Here is a 13,455-nt window from a genome sequence, read left to right as displayed (position 1 = left end):
ATTGTTTTCATCTAGATCAGCCCGCTGAGCTGTCTAAATGTGTTTAGTGTGTTTACACTAATGCTTATGCAGGGAGGAGGGGCAAGATGACACAAGTATGGCAAAGTGCTGGACTATGTCTTAAATCAGTATATGCTGCTGCGAAACTATTGTTCCCAAGTTTACCCTGTGTAAAGTTCTTTGGTACAAGCAGTCGCAGTTGCTGCAGTATTCGTTTTTAGATGTGCATTCTGGCAAACTTACATAGAACTGGTGTGTTAATAAAACTTTAAGAACAAATACCACATGGTTAGCAAAATTTGTGTGAAACAAATTGTAGGTGCTCCACAGAATATAATTATGGCAGTAATGATTTTTTTGAGAGAGAAATTGACAAAAAAAAAAAAATCAGTTGAAAAGTCATCTCACAATAAGGTTAAAAACCCAGTCCCCAAAATGTTCTTCAATGTTCTTTGTTATGTGAACAATATCTTTGAGGGAAAAATGTGACATGGCTGTAGAATATGGGTTAAATCTGCACGTTGTTGGGAGGGAAGGTATAAGTATATACTTGAGGAAAGAGTGATTAGAGAATTCAAGATAGGCATTTTAGTATGCACATAAATAAATGGAACTCTTTTCTTCTAGGCTCTCTGCTTTTGGAGTCCAAAATTAACCCGAATACCGCGTACCAGAAGCAACAGGTAAACATGCTGTTTTTCCTCACTTTTAAAGGCAGCTTTTTTAACTTGAAGTGGTCATTTTTTCTTCTACTGCAAATTGTATGTTCTTGTACCAGAAATAGGAGGCAAAGTAATTCTCAGCATTTTTTTTGTTTCATAATACACGTGATTTAATTTATTGTAAGGTTATTTATCTTGCCTGTGCATTCACACACACACACACACAAATGCTGCAGGTGAGACAGGCAAAGCACAGTTGGGAAAGTCATCAATTATCCGAGGTTCCTGAAGATTATAGTATCTGAAGCTTAATACCATTTGGCAGATACTACAACTTCTAATGTCTCCTCTTTTAAGAGAAGACTTTAAAACTATTTTTGTGTAAAATATGCTTACTATTCTTGATGAATGCTGAGACGTACTAAAGGCTAAGAAAAGAGCTGGATCAGATTGTATGGTATTGCTTGTTCAGTCATCTCAGACTTGCTAAAATTTTGTCAGGTGCACTTGATGTAGTAAAGTATTAGAGCTGTGAAGAATGTTTCACTACAAGCATAGATGTGCTTTAGTTTGACTCACAGGCACTTGCAGTGGTTCTGTGGCTGCAGCTGTTTGCAGGACTGCATGTTGAATGAAGTGCATAGAACTGGGCTAGTTTAAAAATATCCTTTCTTGGAAATATTTGAGTTTAGTCTGTATCTGGCCCTTGATATAATTCAGCATGCATTGTGTAAACAGTCAGTACTGAACAACTGATAAGGGCAGTGTGGTGTGGAGAATCAATTGCAGGGAGTAAGAAAGGATAAGACCAGTAAAAATGCTAAGCAAACTAGCTCTTAGTTGTAATCCTCACTAGCATGAGGTCGTTTTTCTGTGATACAGTAACTCCAGCTTTTGGACTCCTAAAATAATGAGTATTTCACAGCTCTGTAGCATAAAGTGCTGATCTAGTGTAAACTTGCTTTGCTGGTTCAAATCTGTTTAAAGAGCATTGAGGGGCTAGCTCTGTGTCAACAGCCTTTCTGCCAGATCAAGCATGAAGCATCCTTAAAGTAGGCATAAAATTGTCCAGTCAGAGCAATCCAGCCCACGTGCCTATGGGTACAGCACCAGTACATACTTGGGCTCGTTGCTGCTCGGGGTCAAGTGTGTATTGTAATCTAGCACTGCACAAATCTGATACTGGTGACTGTGAAAACATGGTTAGGGGAATACAAGTATTAAATGTGAATCTGTCCTATTAGACCAGTGCTGTATGTTTTCCTTGCTGGAGAAGGAAAAGTGCCATTCTTAAAGCTTTCAAGTGCTGCGCAGACAGTTATATTTGCAGGTGAATTGTTCATGTTCTCTAAGCAATGAAGTCTCTAGACTGAAAGTAGGGCTCCACCCTGAGCCTGTGGAAATACCAGATCTTCGTGCTGCAAAGCAGGATTATTACATGAACCTTATTTTTCAAGTGAGACCTACTTACACTTTCCCTCAGTAAGAGCCACGTACAGAATTTAAACTGGACTCCATATGAGCTAAGGTTGGAGCTTTGCTGCTGAAGGGAAGAGCTGCTTCTTTCCAGCTGTGCTTATCAGAGCTCTGAACTGCCTAAGGCCTAAGCTCACTAAAACAAAAGAAAACCAGCTTTGGTACTGCAGACCCCTCTTCAAAACCAGGTGGCTCTCTACATCAGCAAAAGTTTCAAGCCAGCTCACCCAAGATCCATCTGTGGAACTGTGCTACAGAAGAATTCAGAATTTGCTTGCAGTTGTTAGTTGCTCTCCGGAAATTTCAAGAAAATATCGTACAAATTTAATACTTGAAACTTCCAAGTAACTTTTCAGTGTGATATTCTTACCAGACTTCTACCTCAAAGTTTAATTGTGAGGTGGAACCTCCATTTGCTTTTAAAGGCGAACATAGCACTGCTGAAACTGTTCTTACTGTGCCATACTGAGTATATTGCTTGCATGTGGCACTTCAATATTTAATGGAAAAAGTGAATGAGTTCTAACTTTTAATCTAGGCTGACATGAAGTTTGTAAGAAGAAACAATCTTTATTGAACTAACCTGATTTGTGGTTGGAAGGAATGAGAAATGTCTAATAGCAACTTCCCCCAACAGCTTATCTATGGCAATTGTTCTGGGTTTTTCAGCAAGCATATAAATACCTTTCTGATGAACAGGGAAGTTCTGCTGCTGAAAGTACCGTCTATCGCTTCTGCAATACTATTGCCAGTGTGAAACAGAGTGTCTCATTAATTAAAGATATTACAAGTTATGCACTGTCAGGGTATACACATGTATGTTTTAGTGCTAACGGTCCTAGCTCAGATCCTTATTTGTAAAAATAATAGTACGAAGGCCTGAGTACAAGCTTGCATTGCTTCCTCTAGTCTCTTGTCACGTAAAATATCCACAGAGACTAAAAATGAAGAAAAACACTCTGAATCTGAACTTCCAGGCAAAATTTGTCAAATTGTCTGCTTTAGATTTCTTGATTTTAAGGGCTGAAAGCAATGCTTGCTTTATGTTTTGGATTATTCAGGTCTCTGTGTGTAACTGTTGTTAGATGACTGTCCTCTCCTTTCCTTTAGAGAAGAAGAATACTTGGCAGATCTTGAGACTTGATCCAGGACTCATTTTTCACAAATCAACATTGTCAGCCTAGTCCCCAGTCTTCCCAGGTTTACATCAAGAGGCTTAATGTAATCCCTCAAAGTGTTAAGCACATGGGCTACCTTTTCACCAGTCACATAAATTAATATAGCCTTTCTGTCACTGTGATGAGTTACTTTCTATTCAAAAAGATAGGTCTATGTATCTGCTGTAATGCAGAATTGATACCCGCAGAAGTTGCTGCATGCTCTGAACTGTGTACTCCCTGGCACACTCATCCATACTTACATTAGAAGAAAGGAGTCTGCATGAGGAAAATAAAGCTAGTAAGAAAACTTGAGAAACTAGTATCCTGTGGCTAAGAAAAGGGACAAATATTCCTTCTGTTAAGGTACTATTTATAGGCAGAACACTTTCTATGGGGGGAAAAATAGGCAAAATGTTCATCAGTACAGCCACTTGGCCTTCTGACTTGTGTTCTTGCTTAGGGCTATAACTTAAGTTTTATTGGTGTTCTTATTTTTAAAAGTTATAATAATGGTACTATAATGTAGGTATGGAATATACTGGATTTAATTACATGTAAGAAGCATACGTATTAAATGCAAATTTTTTTACTAAGTGATTTAGTGAGAATTTAATTACACTATGTGGTGCCTGGACCGCATGTAGAATATTTAGTTTTCTTCTGTTGTTTTACACACACACACACACACACACACACAGAAATGTGGAAGATAACTGTAATGTCCTGGTAAAGTCTATTTACACGCTTCAATCTATGCTCTGACTTTTTTTTGTTTACGCTGTTTTTTTCATTTTTAAGGCATTAAAATGACATAATTCGGGGATGCTACTGATGGAGGTGCTGTTCTCACACAAGTGATCCTTACTCAAAAAAAATGAACAGCTGCAATTGTATTTTAGGACATTACACATCTTCCTATGCAACCTTAAAGGAGAAATAAATGCTCAAGTTTATCTAGGGAAAAAGCTGATGTGGGTGTGAACTTGGGAATATGCTTTTCAGGATACATTGATAGTACTTCAGCAGTATATCAGTAAAGACTTCAGTTCTCAACTCATTCCTCTTAGTGATGAAGTACATGTTACATCCCTTCTTTGTTTCAGGCACAAAAAGACTCAATTTGCTTACAGCTTACATCTGTGAAGTCTTGCCTCTGCACTACAAACTTCAGTGTCTTGTGTCCTTTGCTTTAGCAGTCCCTCTTTCAATTCTTCACAAAAATAGGAAACTTAAATTCCTCCAGAATACTGTGCTCTAGCTAAGTAATTTGAAAGTCTGTCCTTCAGTGAAGGAGATCAAACATGTTGATAACAAAGCTAAATTCCGGAAAGATCCCGAAAAGTGTTGGCTGATCTGAATGCTCAGAGAAGATGAACTTCCTAGACTTGCTGTCAGGAGCAAGTGAACCAACAGTGAAACTTTCAATAAAACGTGCCTACTGCAGCTCAGGTAGTGAGGAAGTGTGCATTTTTTTGGGGTGGGAAGGAAAGAAAGAGGGGTGTGACTACTGTCAATTTTGGAATGGGCTGGTTAATTTAAGTAGATGATCAAACATTTCTTTACCCTGACGTGTTTTCCAGTGAAATATATTTTTCTGCTGTTTCTGTTAGGGCCAGTGAGACAAGGTTCTGTTATGGAACTAATAAACGGATTTTATTCCACCTCATGCATGGAGATGCAGCTGTCAGATGGCTGAGGAAGTCAAGTGTGGCTGTTGGGGTGTCCTGGAAGCTACCAGGAAACATTCTGGCAGAAGACTGAAGATGTCCTTGATGTGCTATTCCAGTTGGGGGAATAAAGAATTGTCACATTGAGATATCCAGGTTCTGTGTGAACAAATGAACAAAGCCAGGTTCAGAATTAGCTTCACATTACATTAATGAGATGAGGTTTTAACCTGAAGATTCTGCTGCACCCTACCACAGTAATCATGCGTGCTTAACTTGGCAAAGCTGGGTAGTGCCAGTACTTTATTTCCTGAGCAGTAAGCTGGGGGCTGTACTAAAGGACAGTTTGAGGAACAGTTTGATGCCCAGGGAACAGGCTGTAAATATAAACATTGTCAGTGCTTATCAGAGCAGGAGGCTGGCACTCTGGCAGTCCCGGAGCGGCAGAAACACCCTTGCTCAGTTGAACTTTCAGCAGGGCCCAGGAAAGCACCGCAGGCCTAACTCACCTGAGGGCTGGTAAGAAGGGATTCAGTCACTCAAGGGAAAAAAATAATTTATATGGTAGACTATCCAATTTGGGGGATTGCTGCTGCTTCTTGGGAGTAGCCCAGATCTCACAGTAGATGCATAAGAATAAGAATTCACTTTTGTTTTAGAAATATTTTCAGTGTTGACAATAAGTAACTGCAGAGAAGGCTAGTATTCTCCGTGGTTGTGACCACTCCAGTGAGAGAGCACTGCCAGACAATAATAGTTGTCTTGACTTCTCTCACACTAGGAAAGAAAATCGGTCTCAGGGCAGAAGCAAATCCTGAGGTACTAGTTACTCCTTAATTCTTATTTATGAAATCCCAGGGCTTGCTTTGGAGAATGTATGAATGCTGTGCAGTGTGCTTGCTAATAGTTAAATAAAACTGGTGTAATAAAAGCATCGCTTCTGATGAGTGTTACGGGGAGAACTTGATATCTAAGGACCTTTCTATGAAGAAAAATAAGCCTTTTTGAAGTTATTTCAAAAAGAAATTATTTGGCAGATATTAAGCTCTGCCCATCTAAGTAAATTGTCACTGCTTTCTGCCTTAATCCATTGCAGAAATATTTTTGAGGTTAGCTTTTTAGAAACGGAGTCTCAGATAAAGCTGTAGCACCAAGGAGTGCTTCCTTGAAAACCAGCAGCCTGTTCTTCAGACCAACCACGGCTTTCTCTATGTGGACTTGATCCAGACAATAATCAAATGTGCAGCAGAGAAATGCCGTACTGTGATTCAATAGTTTTGACTTGGGCTCTATGTTTATAAGGGTAAGAGTACAAAAAGTTGACCTCCTTTGGTAGAAAAGAAGTACCTCTTTATGGGGTTGTTGAATGCGAGTTGTCGAAAAGAGGCCACGTTCAGAATCTTTGCTTAAAATTTAGAATTCTGGATTCGTTTTGATCTATCATAATGAACAATAACATAAAAGAGAAGACAAATTTATATAAGCTGTTCTAGGGCAACAGCAAATTTTCTATGGGCTAAGGTAATGATGACACATCCAGCTGGCACTATTGTCAAAATATTTTTGCAAAGCAGCAAATGGTTTTCATACTCGGAATAACACACTGAACTCTACATAAGTAGTTTCCCAGTTATTATCGTATTTAAAAGAAGATCTTGCCAAGAACTCTAGTGTATCTTGAAAAACGTGAGAAGTTAGAATGCTAGGATTCTCCTAGAGCAGTAGGTACAAAAGCCTACAATGGTAAAACATTGGTCTTTATTTAAGACTCAGATCACACAGTGTAGCTAGGATTTTATACTGCAGGTTCATGTGTGAATTTTGTTTAATGACAAGCTAGATAAAAACAAAATTCTAGATACTCACTTCAGTCAGTCCCATTCACTTCCTGGTCTCAAGGATAACATTTTCTGCATAATGCAGAGAAATGGATATGTTGACCCATTCAAGCCAGAACTGCTTTATGAATGATCTAAGATTCAGGATTTTATGTTTTTAGGGGAGCAATATTCAAAACTCATCTCCTTACATCTTTAACTGGGAGCTAATATTAATAGTTGTATTTATGCACACTCTTGTTACCTCTTGGAACGGAGGAGGCAATCTTACAAAATGTCAAATGTTTTTCGGAGTAGCGAGAAACAAACTTGGTGTTCTGGAAGCAACGGATAGTCCTATTCCATAGCTGAGAGATTCAGAGTTGTTAGTGGATTTAGATTACACTGTTCGGAGACCATGGATCAAACACAGAAAGATTCCTTTAAATAAAGCAAGCAGAAAGACTTTATTCTTGATTTTTAAGTACATCTAGAATTTCCCTCTGTCACTTCCCTTAAAGGACATGTCTAAGTTTTGTACTGCTCTTTTTCCTGATGATTACATACTTCATGGGATTAAGAAAGTGACATTTAAACTTTGAATAGTACATTATGCAACAGCGCAGGGCTTTTCTCACTTTCTCATGCTCTCTTTTTAAAAGCCCTTTGGGGCAAGAAAGGCTATAGAAACAAATAGCCTCTTACTAAAGATCCAGAGAATAGCAACTGATACAATTCTGTTGAGACACTAATTGATAATATGAAATCCTTATGTGCTAATAAGACAAATAACTAATACTTTGAAAGTCTTAATGTTGGCAATTGGAAGATACTTTTCTAATATTAATAGTGAAAGTCAAAGTGAATTTGAAGATTATTGTTCTGCTACTGAACTTCTTCCAGCTGTTTCTAGTTTCACTATCCAAAGAAGAAATGAAAAAAAATATCAGAATTTGTAAAGGTGAAAAAATACTTCTTGAACTTCCGTGTATCATAATAGATGATCTTGTGTAAGAAAAACCTATTGCTATGCTGGGGCCAAATGCGCTTTTCTCCATCTGTGGCAATAGTTTCCAGAAGCAGCTTTACCTGTGTGTCTTCCCTTTCACACGTCCAGTGCCTGCCTTCCTCCATCCAAGCTCTTCTCAGAGTAGACAGATCAGCATTGGTCCAATGCTGGATTTTATTCAGAAACTTAGGGGCTCTGTTTAGTCAACTTGCAGCAGTTGATTTAAATATCACTGTCCTTATTTGCCTTCCTTTAGTAATTTCCTTACTTGTTGGTCATGTTCTTTGTAGAGAAGGAAAAACGTTTTGATCTTTTGAAAATGGCCTACTTAGAAATCTAACAAGTAATCCTTCACTTGAATGAAAATGTAATTAGATAGGAGTGTTGCAACTTCTGCTAGGGTCTATGTAAGATCTAGTGGGCTTTGTTTTAAATAAAAGAAAGCATTACTCAGTGGGAAGCTGATGAGAGATTGGTCTTGAAAAGTACCGTACTGTAGATACTAATGGCAGATGTGTGTATTAGATTTTGATCCTGATGCATACAGCAGTAAGGTACGTGCTGTTTTTAGAAGATGGTGGAATTAACGTATCTAAAGAAATGTCAGTGTTCAGTGACTGACACAACTTGAGTTTTGTTCTTACCCCTTTAATGGTCTTTTTTTTTTTTTTTTTTTGTACCATGACCTGTCTTATAGAGAAGAAACTATTAATTGTGCCTTCTTTCTTTTGTATTTTGGAGGTGGTCTTCCTAAATCCCTTTCTTTTTTGTACCACCTCTTCCTCACCCTTTGGGAAAGGAAAGTGTAAACTGTTTGCCATTGGCAAGGTAAATGCATTAGTGCATCTGAAGCCGTGCAGCTGCGCTGGTAATGGCAAATTGATTAGATCGTATGGCTTGACTGAACTCCTGCTGGAGCTAGGTGATGGTGCTGTTCAGCTTATAGTTTAGTATGAGGAGTTTTCTGGTAAGTGTGTATTGAAATTAAATGTCCGTTTTCTCTTTATTTTCAGTGTTCATTTGATATTTGAAATAAATTAAGCCTAAACAATAAACAGTCTTTATAAACACCTGGCAACCTAGAGTGCTTTTGCAAGTATTTAAAATTAGTTCCTTTAGGAATAATCACTATAAACAAAATCTGTACTTAACAAAGGAGAGTCTGTTTTGTGGTTCTCATTGAAGTATAGGTAGAAAATGTTCATGTCTCTTGCCTTACTGCGCATTTTAGCATTAATTGTAATGATGTGATTTGGTGAGGCTACGTATGTTTAATGTGGCTTTTTTTCAGCTAGCTCTTAGAGGAGGACAGGAGACTTTGAAAATAAAACTTAATGCAATGTATAAATAGTGTAGATTGTATTCCCATTTCTGTTTTTGTTGTTTTGTTTTTGTAATTCTAACAATTATTTAGTGAACTGTCTGTAAAACAACAGCACACCAGGTACCCTGCCAGTGTGTGACATTGCTGTTTGCAGCTTGGCTTCCACTTCTACATAGTGGTTTTGCATGCAGTATGAAGGCTCTGTAAAAACCTTGGCCTACTCCATTAAGTAGATGAGAGCGTAAGTTTTGGGGTAGTAAATATAGCTAAGCACTCTTTCCACTAACTTCTGCAAATCTATGGCCAAACTTGCTTTCAGAACTGTAGTTTGGAATGAGTAGAAATGGTGTGCGTGGTTCAGTGTAATCAGTGCGCGTACTCTAGGCCATTAACTGGGTGTGTGTTCAAGGATCTTTCTTGTTTAAAGTTTGTAGGCATCTGGGGATTCTTTATAGGCAACTGGTCTGTGCATTAGCACAAGGTTTCCTAGGGCCTATTAAAAAATCAAGAATGTGATTGTAAGTGGGATCCTACAAAAGTTTGCAGTTTTATGTGGTCTAATTGAAACACATTAAAAAGAAAAGGAAAATATTGCTTTTGTTACCATGTTTTATCAGAGGGTGCATTGAGGTGAAAGTACATCTTACAGATTAGCCTTATAAGATTAACAATTTTATGGTCACGTGATTTAAGAACCAAAACTTTCATATTATTTTGGAACTTATTCTGATTTATGCAGAAGTGTTATTAATCCTAAAAATCTAAGAATGTATCAAAATCTTATGAAGTGTGAAGTACATTTGTATTGTAAAACTGTCATGTCATAATTAAGTATCAAGCTGTCCTTATTTAAAAAATTTACTCTTTTAAACACTGTTTAGGTTTGTAAAATCTTAAATACATTGCCTGAAACTGTTCTTCCTGTCTTTAAAGGATACCTTGATTGTGTGGTCTGAGGCTGAAAATTATGATTTGGCACTTAGCTTTCAAGAAAAAGCAGGCTGTGATGAAATATGGGAAAAAATATGTCAGGTAAGTTTGATAAATATAAGTGTGAGACATCAAAATCATCTTAATGTTTGCGTTTGAAGTTTTTAGGCCATTCTAGGAGGTGAATCTCTATAGAAAGGGGAAACAAAACTACCCTCTTTTCCACCTTCCCCAAATTTTGCATGTTTCACTTGAAAACTTTCTCCTTCCCCTCAAACTTTGATATGAGCATAAACTATGATTTTTTTTGGAGCTTTTCCAGGTCTTTTTGCTCAAAACAATTTTATAGCTCTGTTACCTCCCAAGGAAGTTTTTCTCCAAAATGAGTGCTTAAAAAGTTTCCTAACAATTAATTTCAGAATTAACTTTTTTTTCTGGTTGGCCAGAAGGGAAAAAAATTCCTTCCAAAGTTGTATTGTAGAAAGAAGAATGCATGAGCTCTTAGTTGATTTTAGAATGTATTTCCTATGGATTTGACTATATCATATTCATATTTCTCTTTCTCTGTTTTTCATTCTTTTCTTTCTCTTATCTCATTCTTCTGTTTCAGGTGAGAGGAATGTTGAGTTTCTTCAGAGAACTTTTTTCCATGTAAATATGACACCATGCTGTTGACTGTCAGGGTGTGAAAGAATAATTTGATAGTTGGAGACAGCTCTTTATCTCTCAGAGCTATAATTCTTACAGTTTAAAGAAATCAAACAGTTTATATATAGTTTTACTGCTAGGACTGGATTACTATATAGTTACTGAATCAGCATTGTTAACATATTGTCAATTATTAACTATTGAGCAATACCCAGAAGAGTTTAGTCAATGTATTCACAAATATTAGTTCAATTTTTCAAGTGTTGTTTTTGTTTTGTTTTGTTTTTTAATTCCAAGCCTTGCAACTTTCCTTAATTTTTTTTTTGTACATTAGGTGGGATTTCTCTATTTTTTTCTAAGAATTCTTTCCCTGCGTACTCTCTCTTTGTGCTGTTAACAAACATACCATTCTCTTCACTCTGTCTTCTGTAGCTTGTTCTCATTGATTTCAGAAATAAAGCAAAAGAAATCTGGCTTCAAAATTGCATGTGTTTAGATCCTGTTTTTTGTTTGTTTGTTTGTTTGTTTGTTTTTCACTCAAGAGTCTTTTCAACAGTTCTCTACTAACGTATATAAGTATAGAAACATTTCCAAGAACTGTAGTAGTCAAAGGACCAAAAGTTGGGGACAGAAACAAAAAATGGGGGAAAGGGGAAATTCTGTGCTTGGGAAACACCCAGATAAGAAACCCAGCTTCCTCAGCCTCTAAATAAAGAGCTAGTATTTTTGTAGGAATCCAGTTTCTTTACATCCTGTTTTGAGGCCATGCTATTGTATTTTGTCTAGTGTACTTTAAAGATCTTAAGCTTCCTCAGTCATTACAGCTTTTTCTAAAAGGAAAACTTTGATAGCACTTACACTGGAAGTGCTTGCTGATGTGGAAGCAGAACAGTAAGTGGGTCTTAACAGCATTCTGGATTTTGACATATATAGACTTGCTGTTATCCATGGAGAGTTATTTCTCCCAGACTTTTTGCTGGTTTTTGAGTTTAAAAAGTGCCTTCCACCCTTCCAGGCAGCAAGCACTGTCTTGCTGCATTTGACACATCAGACTCCAAGCAGATACTACAGTTAAGATGTAATTAAAGCTGAAACACTCTGGTGCCCAAGCATCTGTCTCAGTTTTTTCCACTAATCTGTACTTTGCGCAGTTTCCTGGTTGTAGCTCTAGAGGTCCCTCTGCGGGTCCTTTGCCTTATTTTTCTGACAGCTCCAGATTTTCACTACTGTTTTGTAAATGTTGATTTGGGGGTTTCTATTCTTAAGAGCTTTGCAGGTTTTGCTTTGGATTCTGTGCCTCTGTTGAGTATTTCAAAAGTGCACGATAACAGATTTTGACTTGTGGCTCTCAGTACTGAAAGCAGCAAATTTTTGTCAAGACTGGCCTCTTCAGTCCGAGCTTGCAGAAGCTTTGAGAAGCATCAAGACCAGTTAGACAACCTGAGATTAACATTAACAAATATTCTTCCCATTACTTATAGAAAATAAATAGAATTGAATAACTAATGTAGAAGTATTTTTTGTAAAGCATTCTGTTTGAGGAAATCTTTTCATTATCTCCTATCTTCCAAACCAGCTATACGTGATGTGAAAAGTGTATTTGCACTTCTGTTTGGCCATACAAATAAAAAGCATGTGACATTTAAAAAAGTATTTTTTAAAAAGCATTGTAATAGTAATAAATGTTAAACTCTGTTTTTTGAAAACATCTTGTTCCATAGGTTCAAGGCAAAGATCCTTCTGTCGACATTACTCAGGACCTCGTCGATGAATCTGAGGAAGAACGTTTTGATGATATGTCATCACCAGGTCTTGAATTACCTTCTTGTGAATTAAGTCGACTAGAAGAAATTGCAGAACTTGTGGCATCTTCACTGCCTTCACCGTTACGTCGTGAAAAACTCGCACTAGCACTGGAAAATGAGGGCTATATTAAGAAGCTCTTAGAAATTTTTCACGTGTGCGAAGACTTGGAGAACATTGAAGGACTACACCACTTATATGAAATTATCAAGGGAATCTTCCTTTTGAACAGAACTGCACTTTTTGAAGTCATGTTTTCCGAGGAATGTATAATGGACGTAATTGGATGCCTAGAATATGATCCATCTTTATCACAGTCACGGAAACACAGGGAATTTCTGACTAAAACAGCAAAATTTAAAGAGGTGATTCCTATATCTGATCCAGAGCTGAAGCAAAAAATACATCAGACATACAGAGTACAGTATATTCAAGATATGGTCCTACCCACTCCCTCAGTTTTTGAGGAAAATATGCTATCAACACTTCATTCTTTCATCTTTTTTAATAAAGTGGAAATAGTTGGTATGTTACAGGTAAGTTTGACAATTTCGCTGTTTCTTTATTTGAGCTTGCACAGAGAAAGCTTGTTAATATTTCTTGGGAAGATTGAGGTGCTTCAGTGGATCCTTCGCTTCTGTGATTCTGAAAGTCATTTTGAACTATTACGTAAAGAAAAGGCATGGAATTTGAGTGCTGAGCTGTTAAATATATGTTCTTAAACTCCAGATTTTGGACTAGGTTCTCTGTTACTGATTATTTATGTGGAGCTAAAATATGTAGAATCCTCAGTAGGGTTGTTTAAAATGAATAGTACTGTTTGCATTTTGAAGGGTGGTTTTTTTCTTGTATTGGGGGAATTTCCAGGCACTACAGTTAAAGATAATTTAAAAAAATAAAAAATAAAGGTCAAATTATTTCACCTAAGTTTCGTAAATACAATCTCATGCCAGGATATA

At 37.1% G+C, this 13,455-nt stretch overlaps 1 protein-coding gene across 1 annotated transcript in view; it reads left to right on the top strand.

Moving 5' to 3' along the window:
- Nucleotides 1–13,455, top strand: part of PPP4R3A (protein phosphatase 4 regulatory subunit 3A) — a 40,098-nt gene that overhangs the window by 7,275 nt on the left and 19,368 nt on the right. The window contains exons 2-4 of the mRNA XM_035328020.1: nucleotides 628–683; nucleotides 10,049–10,147; nucleotides 12,415–13,032. Of these exons, the coding sequence (XP_035183911.1) occupies nucleotides 628–683; nucleotides 10,049–10,147; nucleotides 12,415–13,032 (773 nt within the window). The remainder of the gene's footprint in view (nucleotides 1–627; nucleotides 684–10,048; nucleotides 10,148–12,414; nucleotides 13,033–13,455) is intronic.

Source organism: Oxyura jamaicensis, chromosome 5 (assembly GCF_011077185.1).
Source record: "Oxyura jamaicensis isolate SHBP4307 breed ruddy duck chromosome 5, BPBGC_Ojam_1.0, whole genome shotgun sequence".
In the NCBI taxonomy this organism is placed as follows: Eukaryota; Metazoa; Chordata; class Aves; order Anseriformes; family Anatidae; genus Oxyura; species Oxyura jamaicensis.
This window is presented reverse-complemented; position numbering and strand designations above follow the sequence as displayed.